Here is a 26,052-nt window from a genome sequence, read left to right as displayed (position 1 = left end):
TATTTATAGACATTTTAGACTCATTAAGATAAAAGTATGAAAAATGTTATGTCACCTCATACAAGAGCAGAGTATGGTTTTGTATTTGGGAGTTCCTAGTCTGGCCTGTCACCTTGACAACATTGGCCCAATGACAGCGCACACGCGAACTAGGCCAGCCAATCACAGGCAGCCGGGAAAGCTGCATGTCATTTCTGCCCCGCTCTCAACCTGCGCCGTGTTTTGTTTGTCTGTCTGCGCACCAGCGATGAAAGCGCGGCGTCTGCTGCCGCTGCTGGCTCGATACAAGCGGAGGAACTCTCCCATCACTTCCCGTTCATGAGGACTCCGGTAACCACAGAGGACGCACGGAGCAGGACCGTAAAGGGAGCACTAAAGCCTCCGCCGCCGCTGCGCAGGTGCTGCTGGATGAGAGTCTGACTAGGCATTTTCTCCCCGGTGACAGAGACAATCTCGGCGGCGCATCTTCCTTGGATAGGCGCTTCTCGCTCCTCCTCCCCTCCCTTCTCCTCCTCTTCTCCTCCTGTCCTGCCCTTCGCGGCTGCAGCCCGCCGACCATGGCCCTGGTGACACTGCAGCGCTCTCCCACCCCCAGTGCAGCATCCTCGGCCAGCACCACCAACAGCAGTGCGGGGGAGGTGAGTGTTAAAAGCCGGGGCTGGGTCTTCGTGCGGGGCGGTGTAAGAAAAACGCCTGCAGGAGCTTTTATCAGTGCAGCCTGGGTGGATTTAAATACCATACAGGAAAGGGTTAACCTTACTTCCGTCATAGCTGTGTGTATGAGTATAAACTTGATAAGTGTTGTATTGTTATGAGAGAGAGTTGTTTGTGGGCTACTGTGGCAGCGGATTTGTAAACAAAATCCTGCAGAGGGGGGAGGGGGAGGCTGTTAGGTTTTAGCTGTTAAGACAAAGTGCTCATTTTGTTGCTACACAAACATGCTGCTGCGCTGCAGTCAGGTTGATCTTTGTTTAATGGGATTTGATTTGCAGTTATGCATTCACAGTGTTGGAGAGTCAGAACTTGAAAAAAAAAAACAATTAGATGATAAAAAAATGTTGGTTTTAGGAAATTCCACTTGGCCACACGTGTATGCAGAAAGACCAAAGAACTATGTTTACATCCATTTAAAAACAGGGAAGAAAAAAAGATTTAAAAAAAAAAATCAAATTGACATGAACTTCTTAGAACCAGCCCATGAGAAGTAGCACTGACTTTGTTGAGTTTGAAGGTCGAAACCAAAATCCTCCATCACTCAAATATGGAGCAGTGTTAGATTTCTGCAGCCCAGTGAAATCATAACATCAGTGTTCCACTTTTAGGAAAGTGGATTAGGTGCCTCTGAAGTAGGCTGACTGAAGTGAGGCGCAAAAATAAGCGGTGACATTCTTACTTTGAAGATAGCTGAGTTCTTCATCACTCTGGTTCACTGTTCTGCACGAGTCAGCCGGCAGGGAGAAAACAAGAGTGTGATGTTTGGATGTGTTTTTGCTGAATTGGTGCTGTTTGAAGGTGTCCCAAGGATTCAGCTGTCAGCTCTACAGCAGATGAGATCATAAACCTCACCAGAGAGGGCCAGCAGATGGCGCCGGCATGCTTCAGTCTGAAAGAAATTTAATGAGCACAGCTCAGCTGCTATTGTGGACTGCAGCAAATTATATTTACAGAAATTGTTGTTAGTATTTTGTTTTAAACACATGATATTGTTGTAATCTTTAAATTCTGCTTTGCCTTTAGGATTTTGGAAGTGACGATGACAGGAAAAATAACCAGAGGTAAGTGCAGTGTGCTTTTGTCTAGTCTTTCTTTGTTCTGTGTAAATGGATGAACCTACTGTGTGTGTAGGCATTTGGGGTTCTATTTGAGATTAATACAAGCATGCCATCCTAGAGTCATCGTCACTTGGAGGGGATTTGGAAATCTATGCAGTGGGGCAGTCCTAGAATGGGATGGTAGTTCCTGCAGTTGAAAAACACCATCAGCTCTGGTTCTAGTTTAGTTAACATCAAACATCTTAGTCTTTTCAAGAAGACAATATTTAATCAGCTTTTACCTCTTTTTGTTGTATTCAGTCTTGATTTATTTGTATGCAATGAATTAGACTGTCCAAGAATCACTTTGCTTTGGTTATTAAAGCTTGTTTTGGCAGGTGATGAGCTTTCTGTCTTGTTCTCGGTCCTGGCAGTGAGGCTGGCTGATTAATCAGCGTGGACACAGTTAATTTTCTCTAATGGATTGTCGTTTCTCACTGTAGCCAAGTGTAAAAAAAAGTCTGATTTACTCTGTTTAAAAATGTATTTTGTTACATAACTGAGAATACATAAAGTGTTGTCCCTGCTTAGTCATGAGGCTTTTGTTCAATCAACTTGACGTCACAAAGTCATGACGAGTGTCAGTGAAGCTTTGGCCTACACTCTGTCTTTGTACCCAGATGAAACGGTCATGTCATGCCTTGTGTTTCTCTGTGGCTCAGGAATTCGGAGTCTTAATTTAGAATTCTGCATGTCAAACTTGAGACTGATGCCAAGTAACATTTCCACCACCCGCACACCAGCGCATCAATGATGGTATTGTAGCGGCGCGTTGCATGGGGAGTGTTGATTGCTGCTGAATCACGTGCTGTGAAGGCTTTGCCAGCAGCGAAGACATGAAGGCTTTAGGACTTGAGATGTAAAGAGAGCTGTGGGAGAAAGAGACGAAGGACGTGCCAGAGCAGGCTGCAGTCAGTGGGACATGCAGGTGTAGAAGATAGAAGAGGGACTGTAAATAATAAAAGCAGAAGGATGCATTTGGTTGTGAAATCTTCTCATAAAGCCATGCTCACCGTGCTGCCTCACTTTGTGGAGAAAGCTGCCCTGACTCGGACGGAGATCTGTCGAATGTAAGTTCATAGCCAACAACATCAGGTTTACTAGAGAGGGTTAATGTTGTTTCTGTCAGGTGCCTTCTGTGATACTTAGACTTTAATTTCTACGCCACATGGACATCATGGTGTTCCTGTCTGCTGTCACTAGACACTGCTACAGCATTAAAATCATCCAATAACCGATCTGCAGGATGATCCTGTAGAGAAACTACAAAACCTCTGCTGCTGACAGGACCCGGTGTCCTGCCCTCAGTGTCGCCTGAAGCCGGTAGCGGAGGGTGTGCAAGGAAACAAAAGCGGTTCATGCTAGCCTAAAAGCAAACACAGGTGGTGTTCCAGTGGTTGCTTACCAGGAGCTTCAGCCACTGTTGTATTGGTGACTACCTGTCTGTCAATATAATTGGATATGATATATGGTAGGATTATTTTTTTAATGTTTTTGAACTGATTGGTAACATATGAGTGAAAATGTGAGTACTACTTCTGCTTTCATGCCTTATAGTTCCCAACTCATCTTTTTCTTTTGCATTAGCTTGGAAAGAAATGATGACACCACATAGCCACATAGCCAAGGAGCTGAAACAAAAGGCCCAGTGATGGTCCCACATCACATAGTCATACCAGGCTTTGTGTGTTTTGGTTGAGAGAGGAATTAGACTGTGGTGAAACAAAGCTGCACTGTTCTGTGTGAGAAAAGACACTAAAGCTCTCCTCCTGAAATCTGCAGTCTTCATAACAAAGCCACTGCCCCATAAGGGCTAGTGAAGTGGGAGAACACATGTGTTATAACATGTCACCCATAAAGGGTCAGACTGTATAATAAACACTTCTGATAGGTGCAATATTCATACACCACAGTGTACAATAAATTATTTATTTAGTTCTTGATGCACTATGTACAGTTTTCTTATAAACCACTTCTACCTCCACACACCTCTGAATCACAAGAAACTTATTTTAGAAAACATGGGGGGGGGGGGTCAATGAAGAGATGTTTTAAGTAAGATGTTGACGGTAATTATACCAGTGAATTCCTAGTCCAGCTGTTTGTGAATCTCCATTTTCTTTTGGGGAAAACAACAATGGAATTATGAATGGGTGCTCTTTAAGTTCACCACCCCAAAGTCTTACAATGATCTCTTTCATTTACTTTTTGCACCTCTGCTTTTTTTCCAGCCTCAGTGAGAGCTTCTTTATGGTCAAAGGAGCCGCTCTTTTCCTCCAGCAGGGCGGCAGTGCACAAGGACCAAAGACTCCAACCCACCACAAACATGCAGGTAGGAAATCACACACACACACAAACAAAGAAGCTTTGTTTCTTTTGGCTCTATTCTCTGCCCGACTGAGCCCCAAACAAAAGGAAAATTGTATTTGCTTAGACTTCTCTCTGTTTGGGTTTGCCAACGTTAGGTTGCCATTACCTTGTTTGGTCTGGCCTGAAGTGACCCACAGTCAGGGCAATTCTTACAGCCTCCAGCAGCATTTAACACATGACAGGAATCCTTTGTGTGTCAAGATATTGAGTTTACATGCTAGGAAAGAACTGAACTCAGTCTGCTGTTTGTCTATGTTTCACTTCCAGGTGATTTGCCTCAGCACCTGCAGGTCATGTTTAAGATCCTTCGGTCTGAAGATCGCATCAAGCTGGTCAGTATCTACTGTTTCTAAAGCTTAAAAGTAGAGCCTGATTAATAAATCAGTCTAAATTATCAGCCAATGTTAGCTTGCCATAGATATATATGTTTACATATATACACATGCTGTCTGATATGACTTGTTTACAAAATTCACGGCGCTGTCTGCAGCACATGTAGCAGAGTGCTCTCCCCAGCCGAGCAGGTGGTGCCACCTTGTCAAGCTGCTTACTAGTTTGTCAGTAAACCCCATCATTTCCCCTCCACTTAATGCACCAAACTCTCCTTCTGTTTCACAGGCTGTGCGGTTAGAGAGCGGATGGTCCGATCGAGTGCGCTACATGGTCGTCATCTACACCAATGGCCATCAAGATACGGAGGAGAACATTGTCCTGGGAATGGACTTTACAGAAAAGGATAGGTAACTATCATCCCCCTACAGCCATTAAATTTGTGCATTTTTAATCAGATTTATAGATTTAAAATTATATTCTTATGATCTACAGTAAAAATTGCTCCATTGGGATGGTGCTGCCACTGTGGAGTGATACCAACATACATCTAGATGGAGATGGGTAAGTTTCAGTGTCTCCTTTTAGGAGAGAGACATAATCATAAAACACTTAATGATATAAATAACACAAAAAAAATGTTTTATGTTACAAAAACACTTACTTCTAAAAGGCATGGTTTCTATCTGCTCTTTGTGTACATACATTGTTCTCTGCATTATACTGCCCACCAGTGGTGGAGGAGTGAATTACTCACATTTTTCTGTGTGTGTGTGAGAACAGTTCTTGCTGACCTGTTAACATTGTCACTGCCTCTGTATGCTGGAGGAATGTTCCACTGCTGTGTGTCCTGAATAGTCCCGTAAACGAGCCTCGTCCGGGCCGTGTTTACATGCCCCTCATCACTCTTCATCTCCATCCCCACTCAGACTGATCCTCCTTCTCCTCCTCCTCTTCTTCTCCCTAACCAGAGGCTTCAGTGTGAACACAGCAGGGAGGTCACATGTCTTTAAGCCTGTATCTGTGCAGGCCATGTGGTGAGTAAATACCTGTTATAAGTAGTGTTAGTAGTGTGCATGCTCTTTGTCGGCACCATCTGTATCACTTTTTTAATTCATGTCATTCCAGTGGTTTTTGTAAGGAATATTCAGAAATTGTATTTTTTTTTTACTTGACCCTCTGAGTTTGGAGTGTATTAACATTGCTGTTATATTTTGTAGGAGCAAATAACATTACACGTTTATTTATTACAATTAGTTTAATATACAAAAAGTCTTGATGGTGGTTTGATTAAAAACAACTCTTCAATGTTTGATCATAATTATCCGCTCTGGTTATTGCTATGTTGTTCCAGATTAAGCATTTTTCTGCCACCTGCTGGTCGGCTGTGAGAATTACCACTATGTTTATTTTCCCACCCTGGTGTTGAGGATTCCAATCTGTGTCCTTGCAGGTCTGCTCTGCAGGTCCTCCATAAGGCATGTGAGGTGTCACGCAGGTTTAACTACTTCCCAGGTGGCATCGCTCTCACCTGGATGGCGTTCTATGAGAGCTGCATCACCTCAGAGCAAAGCTGCATCAATGAGTGGAATGCTATGACCGACCTGGAGAGCACCCGGTCTGATTCTCCCACCATGTTCGTCGATCGGTGAGACCAGCTTTACATACAGACTTTATCATCTCATGTGGTTAAACAAATGAGCTGGACTTACTTGGCTGCCCTTGTGTTTAGTCTGTATGGCAGATTTTTAAGTGGACACTAACTGTTCTGACAGTAGAACTGATGTATTGAGTCACTGTGTGCAGGCCAACTGAGCGAGAGCGGACAGAGTGTCTCATTAAAGCCAAACTACGCAACATCATGATGTTTCAGGACCTGGAAAACATCACCTCCAAGGAGGTAGGTGTCAAGTCAAAACTACAACACTGTGTGTACAGTAAGGAGTTTTCATTCATTCTGGCTAAAGGATGAGGAAATAAAAACATAAGTAGCCTTTTTGACATACTGTGTAAAATGAGTGTTGCATTTAATGTACATTCCTCACCCTCAGATCCGTAATGAACTGGAGCAACATATGAGCTGTAACCTGAAGGAATATAAGGAGTTCATAGACAACGAGATGCTTTTGATCCTGGGTCAGATGGACAAGGCCACACTTATCTTTGACCATGTTTATCTAGTAAGCTTTCTTATATCGCACTTTTACTGTCTCATTGTCATTCAGAACAGATTTCTGAGTTTGTGTCCATCTTTATTCCTTCGCAGGGGTCTGAGTGGAACGCTTCCAACCTGGAGGAATTACGTGACTGCGGGTGAGCTGATAGCTAACATTAGCATGGCTTTCAGTCAGTTTCGGTCTCATCACTGCAGCAGTGATTCGGATGGATTTTCAATGTGCTCAAATAAAGAGCAGTGGACTAACACGTTACTGTTTTGGTCACAGAGTGGGTTACATCCTGAATGTTACCAGAGAGATCGACAACTTCTTTCCAGGGATGTTCTTGTATCACAACGTCCGTGTGTACGATGAGGATGCCACCGACCTGCTGGCCCACTGGAACGACACCTACAACTTTATTGTCAAAGCCAAGTAAGACCCCACACTTAAAAAAACAAACCATTGATGCATGTGTTTCCTGGATCCAATGAATATGTTTTGTAGATTTCAGACTCAAGATGTGTCTGATCAAACACTATGCAATGCGTGGGTCACCATCACACGTATCTTCTCTCCTACCTAATTTAAGATGCAGTTATGACAGAAATGTGAAATGGTGCTAACAATCTGGTTGCTATGCAACTGTCTAACCATGTAAACCTCAGGTAAAAAAATTGATGTTTTTAAAAAAAAAATAAAGAGGAAAACAGGATGAGTGCTCTAAAGGGGAATGCTGGAAAGCATCTGCATAATTAAACTCTAAATATATCTGCTAATGTGGTCATTTAAATTACACTGTGCTGTCGTCAAGTTTTTTTCCTGTCCGACAGGAAAAATAATTCCAAGTGCCTGGTGCACTGTAAGATGGGGGTGAGCCGGTCTGCCTCTACAGTGATTGCCTATGCAATGAAGGAGTATGGCTGGTCTCTGGAGAAAGCCTACAACTTTGTAAAGCAGAAACGGAGCATAGCTCAGCCGAACGCTGGTTTCATGAGACAGCTGGCAGAATATGAGGGAATCCTGGATGCCAGGTAAGCAGCTCTGCAGTTTCTCCCAGGTTTCTTAACATTATTTTCTCCACATGCAATCCAATCTATTTTTCGCCTTCATAGTAAACAGCGTCACAACAAGCTTTGGCGGCCTGAAACCGACGAGGAGGGATCCGATGATTTGCAAGCTTCTGGTCATTGCACTGCTGGAGAAGGCACACCAGTGCTCAGAGAAGAGGAAGCCTGGGGAGGCTGTGGGGCATCTCCCTGCAGGGGGATGGGTCTAGAGATGGAACCTCTAGACTCTCTTAACTATAATTATTACTTTAGACGTTTGTCAGACTCTGCGCTTGACAGTGAGCCCTCTACCCCAGTGCGTGGTCCCCCTCTGCTCGGTATGGAAAGGGTTTTCATTGAGATTGAAGACGTGGAGAGAGACGCCTTACTGGAGGACGAGGGTTTTCCCATGGCACATTTAGCCCTGCCTGGTGAGGGCACAGCAGCTCAGACCTGCGGGCGCCTCGATCCACTGGAGGACATGAGACTGAGGCTCGAGTTCAGTACTTTGGAGGAAGAAGATGAGGAAGAAGCTAAGAAAGAGGAAGCTGAGATGGCAGCCTTGGCTCAAACACCTGGAAATTCAGATGGGAAGAAGGCAGGAGAGGAGGCAGAGAGGAGTGAGGAAAGTCGGTTAGGCCTAGCCAACCTGAACACCAACAACAGCAACCGCCTAGCTGCCAAACGTAGCTGTCCTGCAGCATTTGATGTGAGTTACTGCTTTTATTGTCTTTGTTTAAACTGTAAAGTTCTTTTGTGTCCAAAAGCAAATGTTATTGACTCTACCTGCCACTGACTATTTGCTCTATTCTGTTTCAATTCTTCTAATTTAACAATTTAGGACAGTGCCAGCACCGGCAACCCTTTAAAAGTGAAGCCCTCCTATCAGTCCTGTAAAGACTGCATGCGTCTACCACAGGGACGGCGTTGTGACCGTCCAGCAGGAGGCCGTTCACACCGCCTTAACACCTCCCGCCACTGCACAGTCCCCTCCATATGCATAGATCCACCCGGAACCATCTTTGCCTCCACTCCAATTCTGCAGTCTCTGCCGGGTCCTGCGGTTGTCACGTCTAACTTGGTCCAGCCCTGTACTCATCTTTACCGCTGTGCCACCTGCATCCCTGGTGTCACATCTGTCCCTTTAACCAACCGCCAGAAACAGATCTCACCCATGAACTGTGAGGAGACGGAGGCCATGGATGACATGGGAGGACAGATAATAAGGGACAGTACTGTGGCTGATGCTGAAGCTTGTGGTACAGTAGAGCTCCAGCAGCATGCTCTGGCCCAGCTGCATATGCCTGGACTGGGGATAGAATTTGGTCTGGAACTGATGAGACAGAGGGCAGAGAGGCTTGAGAAGCTACCAAGCGTGGCCATGGAGGGCCAGCTCCCAGTGGGGCCTCTGCCTTGATACACGGGTTCTAGCATAGATGAGACAGAGGGAGTGGCTTACCACTGCCTCAACGACTGTGATGGCTGTGCTATATTAGATGAGCACCGCTGGGTGAAGCTCTGTGCTGACCTCTGCTGGAACGTCAAGCTGCAGCAGCTCTCTAAGTGTCATAGACATCTGGCAGTAAGATCCAGATGAGGTTTTCAGCATGTGCTAAAGGCCCGGAGGCTTCTGACAAAGTCCGGACAGAAAACTTTCCTTCGCCTTCTTCCCAGATCTGACTGATGCCTATCTGGGCTCCTACCTGCAGGATTGTCCCCACACAGGGGGGGATGAGCAGTATGCTGCCGTTTTAGCAGAAAGGTTTGGCAGGATAGTGGTTTGTGAGGTCCAGCTGATGCTCTGCTTCTGATTCCTGAGTGCCACAGTCAGCACATTAATGTTGATGAAAAGAAAAATACCTGAGGTTACACACGTCTTTCAGTGTTCTCTATGTTTTCAAACTAACTCATCAACATTATTCATGAAGGAAATTCAATCGATATTTATATTTGATCCTGCATCACATTACCACTGATACCTGAATCCTCACTTAATGTTTCTTAAGTGTCACTTCTACTGCAGCTGCCCAAAAGGGCATTTCATGTGAAAGCTTAATGATTAAAAAAAAAATGGACATGCAAGCCTTTTTATGCCTCTTTGTGCGAAGCGTCGTACCTTGGACCACAAGCATCACAGACTGTTCTGCTCAAAGACTGTTTTGTTCTCTCTGCTCAGTGGCTGGTTCACCCTGAACTCCTCCAATAACGTTAACGTGATCATGTACTTAAAGCGCTCAATTTAGCTCACGCATGACTTTGCAGTATTACAAAACACAACTTCAGAAGCTCCGACAGAAATATGTATTAAAGCTGTCTTCAATTCTTCACTCAGTTTTTATTTGTTGTTACTGTAAGTGACAACAAAAGCTGCGTTTATTCTTGAAGTTCATCAGAATAACACAAGAAAAGAACAATAGAAGACGTTTAGAGGCGTTCACTCAACTCTTGATCAGATCATTTCTGATGTAACCAAAGCCATATCATGTTGCCATATCATGCTTTCTGTACCCAGCATGCATCTGGGTACTGAAAAAAAAGAAGTTTGGGCTACCTTTTCTCTAAAACCTTCCCTGGCACATTCAACACTAGAGCACAACAAAATATCCATTCACACAGTGCACAGACTTATTTCAGATATATAGCCAAGGCACATTAAAAATTAATTTATCTGCCTATATTCTTCAAAAAGGAACAGTTATTGCTGTGTACAGTTTAGCTTTGATTGGATCTAAGAAGCATCTGAAGTATTTGACAATATCCTAGATTTCTGTTGTCTTAAAAGCAGGAAAAGTAAAACCTACAACATTAAGACTACAAATTCTTGTACACATCTTTACCCTAACAATCGTTCATTTTTGTCTGTGTTCTGATGCCACCTATCCAAAGTTGCTGTGCCACACAGTGTTTCTTTGCAAGTCTTGTTTTGTATTTGGCTGATGTTGTGTTCCTACTGTTTTTGGCACGCTGGGTGTGCTAGAATGGTACTGAGTGATGACTGTATGCAGGAAAAGCCACATGCAAGATATATATTACTGTGTTTAAAGATCCGAGTGCTTCAGGAGAAAATGAAAACTGTGCAAAAGAATGAATGCAAATTATTTAATTACCTTTAACAACGGCTGTTATTGTATATTTTTCTGTAGATTTAGTTTTCTCTCTTTAATTGGTTCAGTAGATAAACAACAATGCATCCACTATTCATTCTCCTCCCTTAACTGAATCTGAGGGAGCTGCAGGTTTGCTCCACTAATTAGTTTAGAATATTTTGGTTTTCCCTTAAACTGTTCTTTCCTTCACGTGGCCATTATGTAACATAAGGCACTTAAAACAGAGTTGTTGACAACTACTGATGCCACAAACATGTGTACTAAGCTTGCTAAAGGCTGTGGGAAAAAAACTGGGTTTATTCTGTTAAGAGCTGCGGATGTGATAAGAGTCGGTCCTGTAAGAGCTACCATGCAGCACCAGGTCTACGAGGTTTGGGTTACGAGGTGCAGTCTGTTTTTCATACCTCAGTGGTTACAACATTAGGTTTTAACTTGCTACCAGTAATATGCTGAATCTCATTCAAATAAATAGAAAAACTTTTTTGTCACCTGTTGACAGAACCCGTTTAACTGTTTCCAGTATCATGCTAAGCTAAGCTAAGCTTCTACTAACTGTAGCACTATATTCACAAACAGACATGAGAGCGATATTGATCTTTACCCTAACACTAACTTCCCAAAATGTAAAGCTATTACTTTAATATTATTATTAATATAACTCTCAGTTTGTTAACACTTGGACAGGTGGGCCTGATCAGGGGGCGTCATCCTCATCGGACAAAATCCTCATGTCTCTGACCACAGCACTATGTTCAGCTGTCCGCTCCTTTGTTTTTGTATTTAAGTGCCTTAACCTCGGCCTTAGCTCTGTCATGAAGCATCACAGGCTTTGCAAAGTTTCTGTGATTGTGTTGATGGTCTGGCTTTTTGAACATTACTTACTCTCGATGATAACCATGCTCCTTACAATGTACTTGGCACATAATATAATGTATGCAAACACTAAGCTCGTCCTCAGCAGACTCCTCTCCTACAATACTCACACTTGATGGGACTTCCATTTATTAATAGGCTATAAAAATACTGTATTTGTTTGATATTACTGTGGTACATTGTATTGGTTCAGTAGCTGGCTGAAGAACCTTAATTGCTGGAATGAGAACTATCATTTAAGATATTATCTAGGATAGATCTTTTAAAATCTACCACTCTGTACATATTTTTTTCTCTAAAATTCGCTATTTGAGTACATTAGCTTGCAGACGTGGTCAATATAAAGAAAAGCACTGCTCATGTATATTGAAAAGAACTCATAATTACATTTTCACGTTTGTACCACCAAAAAAAGGACTTTCGCAGTAGCCCAGGCAGCAGGCATTAAAATGACAATCCTTACTTAAGAGCCAGTCATTGGGGACGTTATCATTATTATTATTATTACATTGTAATTTTAAGGGGGGGTCCAGGTATTTATTGAGTGTACAGTATTTACAGAGCACAAGTTTGCCCCGAAGCATGTGAGCTTAAGACAAGAGGAAAATGTAAAAAAAAAAAAAAAAGTAAAACCTCCCTTTTTGTTACATTTATTGTTTTTTGTTCATGTCTGTGTACTGTACTGTACATTGCCAATGTTCATGTGTATGCACTTTTTTTTACATTTTGTTAAAATGGTGTCAAATCTGATGTTTCTCATGAAAATAAACTATTTCCTCTGCAACTCGTTTGGTTGGTTGGTTGGTCGGTTGGTTGGTTGATGAGCAGGAACAGACCCGTCTGCCTCTGCCTTCACTGGCTCTTTTAGTCAAATGCACAGTGCAGAAGGCTCTTCTTATTGAATTAGTCAAATGAAGTCAGTCTGACATCATGGGGCAGGTGACAGCTAAAGGAGAGCAGAAAGACCAAGTCCTGCAGGACAAAGGGACAGACAGACCATCAGTCTGAAACGTCGGCTTCGGTGAGTGGCTGTCAGCTTTTTATTTGTTACCCTCAAGCTTTTTTTATGTCGGTGTAACTCCTTATTTGAAAATTGTCAAAGAAATTAGGAAAGTAAAGATAAGAGTGTCAAAAAGAGCCGTGCTTATATTAATATTGTGCACATCTTTGGTTTAAATATATCAAAATATACATTATTCATTTATGTTTTAAATGGCTTATGATAAAATAGTTGAATGAGTTCATTGTGCTACCGTAAAGTGGCAGCACATTTATCTTCTGTATGACCGTTAGGTACTGCCTTACAAAGTGAAAATTTTACTGCCAAATTAGATCATGCATCCAAATATCATCCAGCGCTACGGGCTGCTTTAATATGAGCTTATAACAAACACTCCAAAGGAAAGTGACTGTGTATCCTTTGGAAAATACAAAGCGTAGCCTGACATGGGACTAATAGTCTGGGAGTTCTAAGTCACACGTCTCTTATAAGCTGTGTGGTTACTGTTGCATGGATGAGAGACGTAAGAATGGAACATGGAAAGAGAGACAGAGAGACAGGAACTAGGAAGGGGGTTTCACAGGTTAATGTCACAGATGCTTTCCACGGCTGCCATTTAACACATCCATCCCAAAATAACACTTTGAATACAGTAAAGCTACAAGTCAGGGGACACTGCTGTCAGCATCTCACATCAGATGTCCTTAAGTACCCTTTCATTGACAACAACATTTATTTATTGCTTTTTGGTAATTACATTTTAATTATGACCAGTTCTGATTTGTTTGTACTTTTTTCTGTTTTATGTTATTCTGTCACTTTGACCTGAATTTCACTACTACTACTACTTTTATCTGAACAAATCTGTTGCCCTAGATACTGGGATGTAGATGGAATAACAACAAAACATGCACAAACATCAAATATGATTTTATTGAGACTTCAAGGGAAACTTAACCCTACGCTCGCCAAAATACACGATTTATTCTCCAGACAACAAAATCCTTATTATGAACTAGAGGAAAAACAGTTTATTATGGCATAATGTTTCATCAATAAATCAACTGCTATTTTTGCATCCAGTACTCTTTGTAAGCTGAGAATAACCCACCCTGCATGCCACATGCCTGTAAAACCTGTTGAGCTTTTTTCCCTTTGTAATAATCTCCCTAACACCATCCATCATGTCTGTGGTTAAACTAAGTTCTCATTAAACCCTGTACAGACAATTCACTTCAGAAGTCAAAGCCTTTGTGACGTGAATCACGTATTCCCCCGTAACCAAAACAATCCCCAACAGTCTGGGAGGCAGGCACGTGTGCCACAGGCCCGCCTTGTCTCCGCAGCAGTAATTGACAGTGCATGATGTCTCACAAAGGAACATGTTTGTCCAAAGTGAGTTATGACTGTAAAAAGGTTCAAAACAAGGCTTTGTTGTAAATCAAGACTAATTATTAGAATTTCTAGCAACATCAATAAGATTATAAATGATTTATAGTTTTATTTGCCAGCTGATATCAGATCATATTTGGTCAGAGTGTTTTGTCTGACCTTGGCACCTGGCAGCTGACCTCTTATCTATCTTGTCTTGTTTCCTTTTTGGCCTCCTGACTCACTGGCAGCAGTCAGACCTACTTTAATTATAGCCACCACAGCATTCCTTCTTGACAGAATAGGGGGAGATAAACAAGGCACAGGCCATAAGAGGGTGCAGGAGAATATACAAAAATAAAGAATGATAGTTAGAGATAGACAGCAATGCCTGTTCTGTGATTTCATTTATTTATTGGGATGGGGAGGCAGATCCATCCTCATTACGTTGTAGTGACTTTGCATATAAATCCCCCCTGCTCTGTGGTGACATTTGTGTTTCTCTTTTCCTAATACCAAGACAGAAGAGCAGCCATGGGCCAGAAGCTGGAGAGGCTGTCGGAAAAAGATGAAGAGTCACTTGATAATTCTGATCTTTCAGAACAAACTTTAGACACTCAGCACACAGAGATCGCAGAGCAAGATGACAACAAAGATCAGGACGATGGCAGTTTTGCGACCCCTCCGAGCATTGGTGGGATTAGTGGGATCAGTGTCAGAGGCCTGGCCATTGGGCACATAGGGGAGCTCACAGTCACTTCTGCACGTACAGACCCCCAAACTGGGCAGCCAATCAGGCCTCTAGGTCAGCAGGGGCACCATGTGAACACCAGGAGAGAGTCAAGGGGTGGAGACAGGGAGAGTGTCAGCCAAACTGTAGAGGAGTCAAAAACTCTCCAGCGCCTAAAGGAGACAAGACAAACTCCAAACAAAAAGCCAGGCTCTGAGAAAAAGGCTGTGGCCTGCACTGGGACTACAGCTATGGAGGAGCAGGGAACCCAGAAGGAATCTTCATGCACTCCCACTAATGAGGAAGACTTTGTTGTGCTGGAGAAAGATGACACTTGGATGACATCTGAGAGGGAAAATACCGTTGGCCACAGGATAAAAACAGAGAAGCCTCATGCTTCTGATAAAATCAATCATGATAGCCTTTCACAGTCTTCCAGGAACAGCCCTCAGGAAAAGGGCAATGAAAACAAAAGCAGAAGAAATTCAGGCACAGCTGAAACAGTCGACGCACGTGCTAGGAGCTCACCAGCCGCCAGTTTTGAGATGGAAATGGGTCAACATTTAGCTGAAGTGACAGGCAGCAGGTGTCAGCTAAAAGGAGGCTGTCATGCTGCCTACAGTGAGACAACTGGTAGAGGAAAAGGAGAGAGCAAGTTCGCTGGTGCTGTCTCTAAACGAGCTAAAGCAGGAGCAACAAGCACCAGGAAAGAAGACAGCCAAACGTTCGACAAAGCTGCCAGCACTCACCCTCCAAAGGCCTTGACCTCTGAGTCAGTAAATCCACAACTGCAAGACAATCCCTCATTTTCACTGGAACAATGTGATTTGATCCCTTGTCCTCCGCCGCCAGGGAATGAGGGCTGTGATGGAAAGATACAGGTCGCATGCTTAAAGAAGGAGAGTGAGCTCGTTTGTTTCTCTGCTGTCATCACTCCTCCTCCTCTAACTCATCTGTTGACCAGGAAAGACACAACTATGGCAGCGCAAGTTGATACAGGTGTGATTAATTCGCAGTTGCCACCAGATGCCCCCATGAGAGATTCCAAAGATGAGCCTATGACAAAAGAGAAACCCAAAGTCAAAGGTCCACCTCCACCTGTTCCAAGAAAACCCAAAAACCCTTTTATAAAGCTCAAAACTGCACAATTAATGTCTACAAATGTGCAAAGAAGATGCAAAGATAATGTGCGTTCTGAGGAGAAGGTAAAGAGGAGACACACTTTCCATTTCAACAAAGACCTTCCATGCAACCCTCCTACTAATCAGGACATGTGTGCACTGTGGGATGAAAGGGGCACTTACACCATACCAACTAACACACGTCCACTCTCTGTTGACCTTAGCCCTTGGGACCATCTTTCACTTGAGCACATGGACGAGCAGTATGGAGATATGATCGACTTTGACTACTGCATGCACATGGCAAAACTGTCTCCAGCGGACGAGACACAAAACTTGGACATGTTGCAGAGACGAGTATTCCTGGAGAGACGGTCCAGATATAAATCGTCACCTCCTCCAGTTGCAAAAAAAACCCAGAATACTTTTGCCTCCACAGAAACTCTTCACATACCAGAGGTCATATCAGATCAGGAAATCCAAAGACCAAAAGCTTTCTGTTCAGAGAAAAAAGAAACACACCCTGATCTCCTACCCGACACACTCCGCAACAACCATGACAACTACAGCAACCTTAAAGATTTGACCGATCGAGGTAGTGAGAGAGATGTGGGAAATGGCAATGAAGTGGGTTCATACAAGCCTGTGGCGGAGATTATCAAAGAAACAAATCAGATGCAAAGACACCAGGCCCGAGTCAAACCTGAGGCAGCCAAAGCTCAGGTTCGGGCGACAGAGCAGAGTTCAAGTGTGAAAGTTTCACAAATGAAGAACACGTTTGATGTCCAGAAGAAAACGAAAGAAAGACCAGCAGAAGTGCAACCATCTTCAAAAAAAGGTAGGCACTCTGTGAGCCCAGCACATGACTTCAGTTCAATTACAGCTGCAGTTTCACCTCATCTCATGCATCTTTTCTTTGAAAAAAAGATTTGATCATCACAAGTAGATAATGCATTTAGACAGAGCCAGACTGAGACCTGAAAGTAGAGTGAATACTGAGCGTACATTCACCAAATGTTAGAAACAAAGCTAAATAAAAGCTAATCGTACTCCATGTCCTGTGGAATATGGTAACTGCTTCCTAACCTATATTCCTATATTCATGTAGAATAAAAAACATTCAACTTGGCGTTTATTTTTTTATTTTTTAGTCTCTATCTACCATAAGACTTAAACTGCAGCCTCTAATCTACCCCTATGTGTTAATGCAATTATTTGTCTACCTTATAATCCATGTGGCATCTTTGGAAACAGTCCATGTTTTTTTCTCAGCCCTCTGTTGATGAATGCTGGGATGGGAGCCAAACCTTTTGCCCCTTAAAGGCAGATAAATCATATCCCCATCACATCTCACAATAATTTACAATGTAAACAAACTTTCTGTATTATTTCAGTCATGTGACCATATGACTTCTAGATGTGTCATTAAGAGTTTGCCTATAATTGAATGAGCTCAGTTTGTATCGCACTTTAAAAACCAGATTTCAAACCAAACAAAAAGGCAGTAAGGTTAAGGATCCTGCTTTATAATTAAAATGACTTAAAAGCAAACTGAACTACTACTCTTGTCTTTTAAATAACAATGAGGAGGACACTGTGAGGAGACCGGTTTCCTCGCGGACCCCATCCCCATTCAGGCTGAGCCTTGGGAAAAAGGAAATCTTGACTTTTTGTTTTGCGCATGTGCCGTAGCCGGTCGTCAACGTATCCTATTGAATTTAATAACGAAATGAGAATAGGCGATTGCTAGTCTCACCGCAGGTGAAGAGAGGACAGGAGATGCTCTGTTTGACAACTGGCATCCTGAAATACCAGTAGATTTTAAAAACACACTACCAGCGGCCTCGTGTTTGCAGCCAAGAAGAAGCGGGGATCAGAGCGTTGCGGCTGGGCTTTTTTTTTTGTGGAGACAAGGGGATACTAGAGCAACGTCCTGCAGGATAAGGGCGCGCCTAAACTACCACATTCATGTGTTGTGATTGATTACCCCCCGTGCGTACGAAAATCTTCCATAGATTTAGGAGGTAAGAAAGGTTGAAAGTGTCTTTGCATTGTGCATTTTGTGTGTGTGTGGTGTCGGTCGGGGTTGTGCAGCATCCATGTAGCTCGCTGGATGGGTTTAAGAATGGGAGCAGCCAAAAAGCTTGGGTGGAAATATCTGCACTTGCGTCAGCTGGCAGCGGTCCACCGCAGCTAACAGCTAGCAGCTAGCTTAACTGATGTGTGCTAACCCATCAGCAGTTGGGATGCAAAACACCCTGGTAGAGCTAGAGAGGCAGAGAATGTGACTATACACTGGTCCATACACATATTTGTATAGTGAATGTGCAGCTGTGCAGTGGATATGTCCCTCCGGTGCAATATTTTAAAGAAAACACTGTCCTCTGGTTGCCTTCTCCTTGCCTAGCCGGGGCGAGACGTCTGGGTCCGGGTCCGCCGCCGCCGCCGCCGCTGCTGCTGCTGCTGAGACGGGACCAGCCCCGGCGCAGCTGCCGAGCTCCCTTTGCCGGTGCGGCGTATCGTGGTGTGCGTTTATCGCCCCCCGTGTGCAGCATATTTTATTTTTAATAACTACTCAAAGAAACATTTGCGTTCATAAAAAAGTTTGCTTTGTGTTGTTTCCAAAAAATCACATCTGGGGACTCCTCACCAAAAACACGAATCTCCACCCCCCCTGTTCCAGCTATGTTAGCAACCGTTGCTAGTTAAGTTTTCTTTAAACTAGCATTTAAACCTTTTTATCACATTCCTTTCAAGTGACTCCAAAGATAACCGAAAATTACAACTGATGTTGGGCGTTTTAGCTCGTAGTTAACTGTTTTGGTTTTTGGAGGAGGGAGCCTGTCCAGATTTAACATGAGCTAATGTTAGCTAGAAACCATTGTTTAATGTTAGCACAGTGTAGCTCTTTCAGCCTCCATTGAAAGCGACCTGCCTGTATTTCTCTGCCGGTAATTCAAACATGTAACATGTCGGCAGTATTACTAGTGTTATTATAAATTGCTAAGGCGCTGTTGAAATGATGGGTGTTGTTGGTGGCGTTGCGCACACACATTTAGTCGCATTTTTCCAGACAGCGAGAGAACAGGTCATACTCCTGCAGGGCTGCTGAATGCACTGATATTACAGATCAGATGTCAATATTGGACAGCAGAAGCTTAGCATTAGTCCGTACCTGCTGTAGCAAGGGCAGGCACTGAGTGCACTGGCCATCATCATCATCATCATCATGGTCAGTAATGCTGTCTGTGTGTGTGTGATGGGTGGTGAAACGCTGTAGGACTGGCAGCATCATGTTATAATGTGTACCATCAACTAAAGCCTGCAGGGCCTGCAGCCTCTTCACATGCATCTGTGGAGTAAAGGTAGCTGCTGCTGAATGGAGTTCTAATATTGGCACCGGGAACACACTGTCCTGGTCAGATGTCTACTGTAGTCTGGTGCTGTCGGGCTTTATGCACCCAGGCAGCTACACGCTGTGTTTACATGTCTCAGAATTGACTAAGGCATGTGATGTGAAAGTATTTCATTTAATTAGATGGCTCGTTTTTAGTAATCCACGCTCATATCTCAGCCTCAGATGAAAATGGTTAAAACTGAAAAGGATTTTTAGGACAACATATAATATTCTATGGTGTTGCTGTAAAGATTTAAGGATTTAAATATAAAAAATTTGGCTGAATGTGAAGAAACGCACTGTATGTTATGTTGTGATGACAGACCTGTAGCGAAAAACCCTGCAGCTCATATAAAGACCCTGTATGTGGCCTTAGACTGACAGCCTAATTACCCCCCTGAAACATGATGTTTTCCAGATAATTACATTGTAAAGCATGTTACTAAAATGGTAAAAAAAAGAAAAGGTATTTTTGCAGTCACAAGAAACAAAGCAAGTATTATTTTTAGAAACATATTTTCAATTTTTGCATACATTGCAGACCTAAACATTTTAAAGATGCAAACAGTGGAGGCTAAAACCAGAAATGAGACTGAAGAAATGATACGCTTAAAGATAACTGAGCCACAATCTGATCATTCAATGTGGGTCATTAAATCATGGAGCAACAACATGCCATCTGTGGTGTGCTCACAGGAACTGAGGCAGCAGAAAATATAACATCCACGATGACGCTTCTGAAGCTTCATTTTATGTGTCTATATTAGAGAATATATGTGTGTACCAGGAGGCAACTACAGCTGGAACAAGTACAGCGTACCTCAAGCATTAACCAGCATTTAAATCAGCACCAGTGGAACATACTCAATAAACCTAATCTCAGATTAAACAGACCTTGCTGGCACTAAACCAAACTTTGTCAAGGTTTTAGAGGAATATTCATTTTCAGATTTATGCAGTCACAGAAGCCACTTTTGGCAGAGTACACACTCATTTTTTAAAAAAGTAAAATGTCTTCTTTCATTAAGCCATATGTAAGAAGAACACACAATATATCTTCCTCATTATTCTCATGTTTTTCTATCCAGATATGTTGCGGCGAGTTGTGAGACAGAGCAAGTTCCGTCACGTGTTTGGTCAGGCTGTGAGGAACGATCAGTGCTACGATGACATCCGTGTGTCCAGGGTCACATGGGACAGCTCCTTCTGTGCTGTCAACCCCAAGTTTGTTGCCATCATCATAGATGCCAGCGGTGGAGGAGCCTTTCTCGTCCTTCCTTTACAAAAGGTGAGGTGTTCCAGTCATCAGATGAAAAACAGTTACTAACTAACTAAACATCACAGGGGGTGGGGGGGCATACACAGAGACACAAGGGATGGAACAGTGCTCTGCATCATATTACAGCATTGTGAGCACAGGATCAATCAATTTTGTAGTTCTGCTTAACTGTGCACTGGTGCTATGACCCTCTCCTGCTAGTCCCTAAGGCTCATATCCACAATAAAAGCCATAGATAATCAATGTTTGAATCTCCCTGATCATAAAGGCATCCAGCGTGTATCATGTTACGTTTGCCTCATTGAACACATGATACTCACAGAGCGGATGGGTGCTCTGACACTGTTTTAGGGCACTGGGTTAATTCAGTTGCATTCACTGCTTGTTGTTGTGCAGTGTCCACTAAAAATCAGCATTAAGGCCCATTTGATCATGTCCCTCTACGATCAGAACAATCTCTGGATAATATCCTGTGATGTTAGATCCTGCTGTTTTACAGGGCTAACTGTGTGATGAAGTTGATATTTTGTATAAGCTGCACGATAGTTAAATTAACCCACTTTCTGTCATTTTCATATCTCTCCGATAGATGACAGCCAGCTGCTTTATTGCTTTTTTGCTCACGCTGCATATCGTCTTTTAACAAACGTCTTCTGTGCCATAGACTGGCCGTATAGACAAGGTGTACCCGACAGTATGTGGTCACACGGGCCCAGTGTTGGACATCGAATGGTGTCCGCATAATGACCTCGTCATTGCCAGTGGCTCAGAGGACTGCACGGTCATGGTAAGGACACAGCTGATCTCTAAAGGATCACATGAGCTTTGACTTTTGCAAGCTTTATTAGGTTTATACTGTTGAACAGAGTAGCACTGTCAGCACTTAGATGCCCAATTACACTCTAACATGCTGCTTCAGATGTATATTACAAACATACATACTTGTTTATTTGTATGAGAACCTCAGTAGCAGATATGCTATTTTTTGTATTTCAGTGTAAAAAGACTTGTGCCAGTGAAATCATTTCCCTTATTTGATGTAGGTCTGGCAGATACCTGAGAATGGGCTGGAGAATCCTCTCTCGGAGCCTGTTGTCGTCCTAGAGGGCCACTCTAAAAGGGTCGGCATCGTGTCGTGGCATCCCACCGCTCGCAACGTTCTCCTCAGCGCAGGTGACCACTCCCTCATGCCAAAGTAAAGTCTGTGCCGTTTGTCCACTGTGCACAGCTGAACTCCAAATCTGAACAGTTATCTCAGTACCTTCTGTTGCATTGCTATGACTGATGTAAGATCTAGAAATAAACCTAGACAGGTGTGTGTATGTCCGCTCACACTGTGTATGTGTGTGTCCATTTTAGGGTGTGACAACCAGGTCATCATCTGGAATGTGGGTACGGGAGAGGCCATGATCAACCTGGAAGACATGCATCCCGATGTTATCTTTAGTGTCAGCTGGAGCCGCAATGGCAGCCTGCTCTGCACCGCCTGCAAGGACAAGAAGGTCCGCGTCATCGACCCCCGTAAAAAAAAGATCACGGCGGTAAGCTGCAAGGGCTTTTGGTGGCTCCCATTACCACACAGCAAGATAGTGTTGAAGCTTACAGTCACGGCCCACTCTGACAAGTGTGTTTCTGTTTTTAGGAGAAGGACAAAGCTCACGAGGGAGCCCGACCAATGAGAGCGATCTTTTTAGCAGATGGAAACATTTTCACTACTGGATTCAGCCGCATGAGCGAGCGCCAGCTTGCCCTGTGGAAAAGTGTATGTCACTGCAGCCTTCTTAGTTAATCTTGAACACACTTGATCACACTTTTTTGGACACTATTGTGTCAAAAACAAAGTCAAAGTACTTTTTTTTCGGTTTCTCTTAAAAACTTATTGTCCCACATCAGCAAATTCTCTTTTTGTGACTGTACCCCGATGCTGTAACACCACAGCTCCAGTAGAGGGCGTTAAATTCAAAGCATCTCATGAACACAAAGGTTCTTATCTGAAGGTCCTTCTGTGCTTCCAGGATAACATGGATGAGCCAATTTGTGTTCAAGAGATGGACACCAGTAATGGAGTTCTGCTGCCGTTCTACGACCCGGACACCAGTATAGTCTACCTGTGTGGAAAAGTAAGTAAAAGAAAAATACTGCTTTGTTACTGTTGTCAAATGATTCTATTCAGAAACTCACCTTTAGCTGTGACTGTCCGCAGGGTGACAGCAGTATTCGGTACTTTGAGATCACTGATGAGGCACCATTCGTTCACTACCTCAACACCTTTTCCACCAAGGAGCCACAGAGGGGCATGGGATACATGCCTAAGAGAGGTCTGGATGTCAACAAATGTGAAATCTCAAGGTACTGCAGCAACTAAGGTTTTTTTTTTTCATTTTCATAATAGGCCACCACATAAAAAAAATCAATTATTCAAACTTAACAAAAATTCCATTTTAGACAAATAACACAACAAAGTGAAGTACTGGAAAATACAGTGATTGTATTCCTTCCTGAAATAGGAGGCTTTTAATGTTTGGTCTGATATTAATAACATTTGGTTGATCATATTTGCAGGTTTTACAAATTACATGAGAGAAAATGTGAACCAATTATCATGACAGTCCCACGTAAGGTATGTGTGCTGCTTTTTGCTGTATGTCAAGTAGACAAACTGAAATTTGAGTTATTAAACTTTCTGCCTCAAGCCGCCGACTTCAATCAAACATTTTCCACTCTCTTTCTCTGCTCGCGACATTTTCTCCGTCCTCCGCACCTGCCCAGTCGGATCTGTTCCAGGATGACCTGTACCCGGACACAGCCGGTCCCGACCCCACCCTGGAGGCAGAGGAGTGGTTTGCCGGCAAGAACGGAGGCCCCATCCTCATTTCACTCAAAGACGGCTACGTCTCCACAAAGAACCGGGACCTGAAAGTAGTTAAGAACGTCCTGGAGAGCAAGCCAGCCCCAAAAGCAGAGCCCATCTCAACTGTTCAGAAGCATGTGTCTCCACAACCCTCAGTGGTGAGTGGAAGAGCAGCCTGAACTGTTATTATAACTTGGTCTTTAGAATAGTTCATGATTGTTTCCTTCAAGTACAACTGTAATATTTCACTTTTCAAAGTTGCACACTATGAGTGTTGCTGACATTTGGCCTCCAGCACAGTAATTATTCTGGTTTGGAAAATTCATGAAAGTTATGGATCAGCACATACTTTTGGGTCAAAACTCAGTGAAGGAGCAGGGGAAAATATTAGCAGCCTGGGGCTGTCGTTAAAAAAAAAATCCCACTTTCCCAGGATTAACAACAAAAACAGATGCATTAAATAATTCACTTATTCACTTATTCATCTCTGTCTTAGCTTAACAAGTGAATGAAACTAACTAATTTTGTCTTTGTTCTGGGCTAGAAAATGGAAGACAAACTGGAAGAGGTACTCCGAGAGTTCAAGTCACTCAGGGACCGCGTCATCCTTCAAGACCGCCGAATTGCTAGACTGGAAGAGCAGGTTGCAAAGGTCGCCATGTAAGACGCGGGACCCACACCTTCGCCGGACCGTTCCCGAGGGGAATGGACCGGACGGGTTCAGCTGTGGCCAAAAACAAATAAATCTGAAGATTCGGCTTTATAGTGCGCTTGGTTTCGTCCTTGTGATGAGACCAAGCCTACATTCCATGATGAACTTTACTTTTCCTCACCAAGCCCCTTATTTCACACTTTGCCCTGACACAAACACAGAAAAGGAAAACCTTTTATGTACACAATTGAAGAAAGGACATTTTTGTTGAAGGAAAAGTCTTAACGTTTTTCTTTTTTTCATTTTCAAGATGTGGTAAATCATTCTCATGTGAAGTTTGTACTTACTACTCAAACTGTATGTAGCATCAGTATTTCCATTGTTCTTTTTTTGTGTTGCCAAATATGAATTGTGTGCTGTTTCATGCTTTTACATTTACTTTTTTTTTTCTCCTGTCGTACATTCCAGTCACAACCTGGTAGAACAAATACGGTTACTATAATAGTCAAGCTGGATTTTTTGAAACCACTAGTTTGCTCATTGATATCCATCAGATTTATGAATGTGGAAGAATTCCTTCAAAAACATTTGGTTCCTGTCATTCTGGGCTTGAAATTTGACATTGGGTTTTAATTGGGATTGGGATTGGGGTGGGGGGGGGGGGGGGGGGTTGCATCTCTCTGGTGTAAATGTTGTGCAAATGTTAGTGGTGCCTCCTGTCACTGTTAAGGGCCGAACGAATGTTGCCCTCTCCAGTGCGTATTGGTGTTGGGAAGGGACCACTCACCCAGCTTGTGTTTCACTGAACCCCTGACAAACAGTTCTGTGCACATAATAAAAATTTTACACATCAACCTGTTTCCTTTCTTTTCTTTTGACTGCACAGTTTCACTTCTGTTACCTGGCATGGATGTGAAATCTCAGAGAAGTTTCCAGTATGTGTTACAGTACATAGAAGACATAAACATTTTCTGTTTCTGTTTTAGGAACCTTCAATTATATCTGACATATCAGGGAGGTCCAGTTGGAGGTATGGGGATTTTTCTTTGCTGCATAATTTGCCCTCCAAATGATGAAAGTGAGCACAGTGTTTTATGAGACCTATTGTTCACCTTTGTGATGGGGGTTAGTGAAAGAAGCCTGTTTCTGTTCTGTCTTTTTGACTCTTGACATCAGCTGTGTGTGTGAGTGAGTCCTGTGCATTTGAATTTATTCATTAGTCATGGTAATCTTCACATGGTGTATGTTTTATTATTGCAGATACATTCTCACTTTGTGTTATTGATCTTTCCTTTTACCTCTTAGCAGCTTAACTCTGGTCACAGATGGATGATTGCTTTTCTGTTACTCCCTCCTTTTAGGGCCAGCTCCAAACGCAGAGTAAAGTGTTGTTTTTCAAACTTGCACGCAGTGAATGTTGCTGACATTTGGCCTCCATCACAGTTATTATTATGGCTGAAACAATTCAGGGAAGTTATGGATCAGCACATACTTTGGCATTTGGGTTGAAATTCAGTGTAGCAAAGGGAACTATTAGCAGCCTGAGGCCTTCATTGAATATAAAATTATTATTTTGCCAGGATTAACAATACACAAATACACACGCACATATGTATGTATATATATATATATATATATATTCTATAAAAAGAACTGGAAAGATGTCACTTATCTTCAAAACTACTAAATTACCAGACTAGAAAATGGATGGCACTCACCGCAGCTAACACAGATCAAAACATACTGTAGCATGTGTCTTTCATCTCTTTGGTGCTGCTTGCATGCTTCGCTTCAGTTTTTTTCCCCTAATTTCACTTCTGTCAAGTTTTGTGGCTGCTGCATCTTAGTGGCACAGACCTAATACAGAATGTTTTAACAATAAAAAGAGCTCTGACCAATATCATATCATATATAGTCCAGCAAATATTTATCAGTGGAAAGAAAGGGACCTGTAA

General features: G+C 42.9%; 2 protein-coding genes across 5 annotated transcripts; both read left to right on the top strand.

Moving 5' to 3' along the window:
- The first annotated feature begins 245 nt into the window (after nucleotides 1–245).
- ssh1b (slingshot protein phosphatase 1b) lies at nucleotides 246–10,830 on the top strand. The gene is made up of 15 exons (XM_028417407.1): nucleotides 246–638; nucleotides 1,738–1,775; nucleotides 4,043–4,143; nucleotides 4,449–4,513; nucleotides 4,800–4,921; nucleotides 5,007–5,075; nucleotides 5,483–5,548; nucleotides 5,965–6,159; nucleotides 6,318–6,411; nucleotides 6,563–6,691; nucleotides 6,778–6,824; nucleotides 6,956–7,102; nucleotides 7,501–7,701; nucleotides 7,783–8,425; nucleotides 8,558–10,830. Exons 1-15 carry the CDS (start codon nucleotides 558–560, stop codon nucleotides 9,131–9,133), a joined length of 2,574 nt encoding a protein of 857 aa, XP_028273208.1. The 5' UTR covers nucleotides 246–557; the 3' UTR covers nucleotides 9,134–10,830.
- Nucleotides 10,831–12,686: 1,856 nt separating this feature from the next.
- LOC114443413 (coronin-1C-A-like) lies at nucleotides 12,687–24,718 on the top strand. 4 transcript variants are annotated; one of them, XM_028417403.1, is made up of 12 exons: nucleotides 12,687–12,717; nucleotides 14,588–16,756; nucleotides 20,404–20,603; nucleotides 21,259–21,381; nucleotides 21,638–21,767; nucleotides 21,954–22,135; nucleotides 22,237–22,356; nucleotides 22,610–22,714; nucleotides 22,798–22,943; nucleotides 23,157–23,214; nucleotides 23,364–23,603; nucleotides 23,990–24,718. In XM_028417403.1, exons 2-12 carry the CDS (start codon nucleotides 14,602–14,604, stop codon nucleotides 24,107–24,109), a joined length of 3,579 nt encoding a protein of 1,192 aa, XP_028273204.1. In that variant the 5' UTR covers nucleotides 12,687–12,717; nucleotides 14,588–14,601; the 3' UTR covers nucleotides 24,110–24,718. The 4 variants fall into 4 exon arrangements, with proteins under 4 accessions (XP_028273204.1, XP_028273205.1, XP_028273206.1 ...); XM_028417404.1 differs by lacking the exons at nucleotides 12,687–12,717; nucleotides 14,588–16,756 and adding an exon at nucleotides 17,678–17,942; XM_028417405.1 differs by lacking the exons at nucleotides 12,687–12,717; nucleotides 14,588–16,756 and adding an exon at nucleotides 18,356–18,427.
- Nucleotides 24,719–26,052: the final 1,334 nt, after the last annotated feature.

Source organism: Parambassis ranga, chromosome 12, assembly GCF_900634625.1.
Source record: "Parambassis ranga chromosome 12, fParRan2.1, whole genome shotgun sequence".
Lineage (NCBI taxonomy): Eukaryota > Metazoa > Chordata > Actinopteri > Ambassidae > Parambassis > Parambassis ranga.
The sequence above is the reverse complement of the archived record's forward strand: the minus strand, read 5'-3'. Positions and strand labels throughout refer to the sequence as shown.

Excerpts from the sequence above, each read along its gene's own strand:
- ssh1b (XM_028417407.1), top strand. The coding sequence starts at position 558 with ATGGCCCTGGTGACACTGCAGCGCTCTCCCACCCCCAGTGCAGCATCC. Across the intron at positions 6,412-6,562 it reads AAAACATCACCTCCAAGGAG|ATCCGTAATGAACTGGAGCA; the intron begins GTAGGTGTCAAG and ends CCTCACCCTCAG. Across the intron at positions 6,825-6,955 it reads GAGGAATTACGTGACTGCGG|AGTGGGTTACATCCTGAATG; the intron begins GTGAGCTGATAG and ends TTTTGGTCACAG.
- LOC114443413 (XM_028417403.1), top strand. The coding sequence starts at position 14,602 with ATGGGCCAGAAGCTGGAGAGGCTGTCGGAAAAAGATGAAGAGTCACTT. Across the intron at positions 22,944-23,156 it reads AACAAATGTGAAATCTCAAG|GTTTTACAAATTACATGAGA; the intron begins GTACTGCAGCAA and ends TCATATTTGCAG. Across the intron at positions 23,604-23,989 it reads TGTCTCCACAACCCTCAGTG|AAAATGGAAGACAAACTGGA; the intron begins GTGAGTGGAAGA and ends GTTCTGGGCTAG.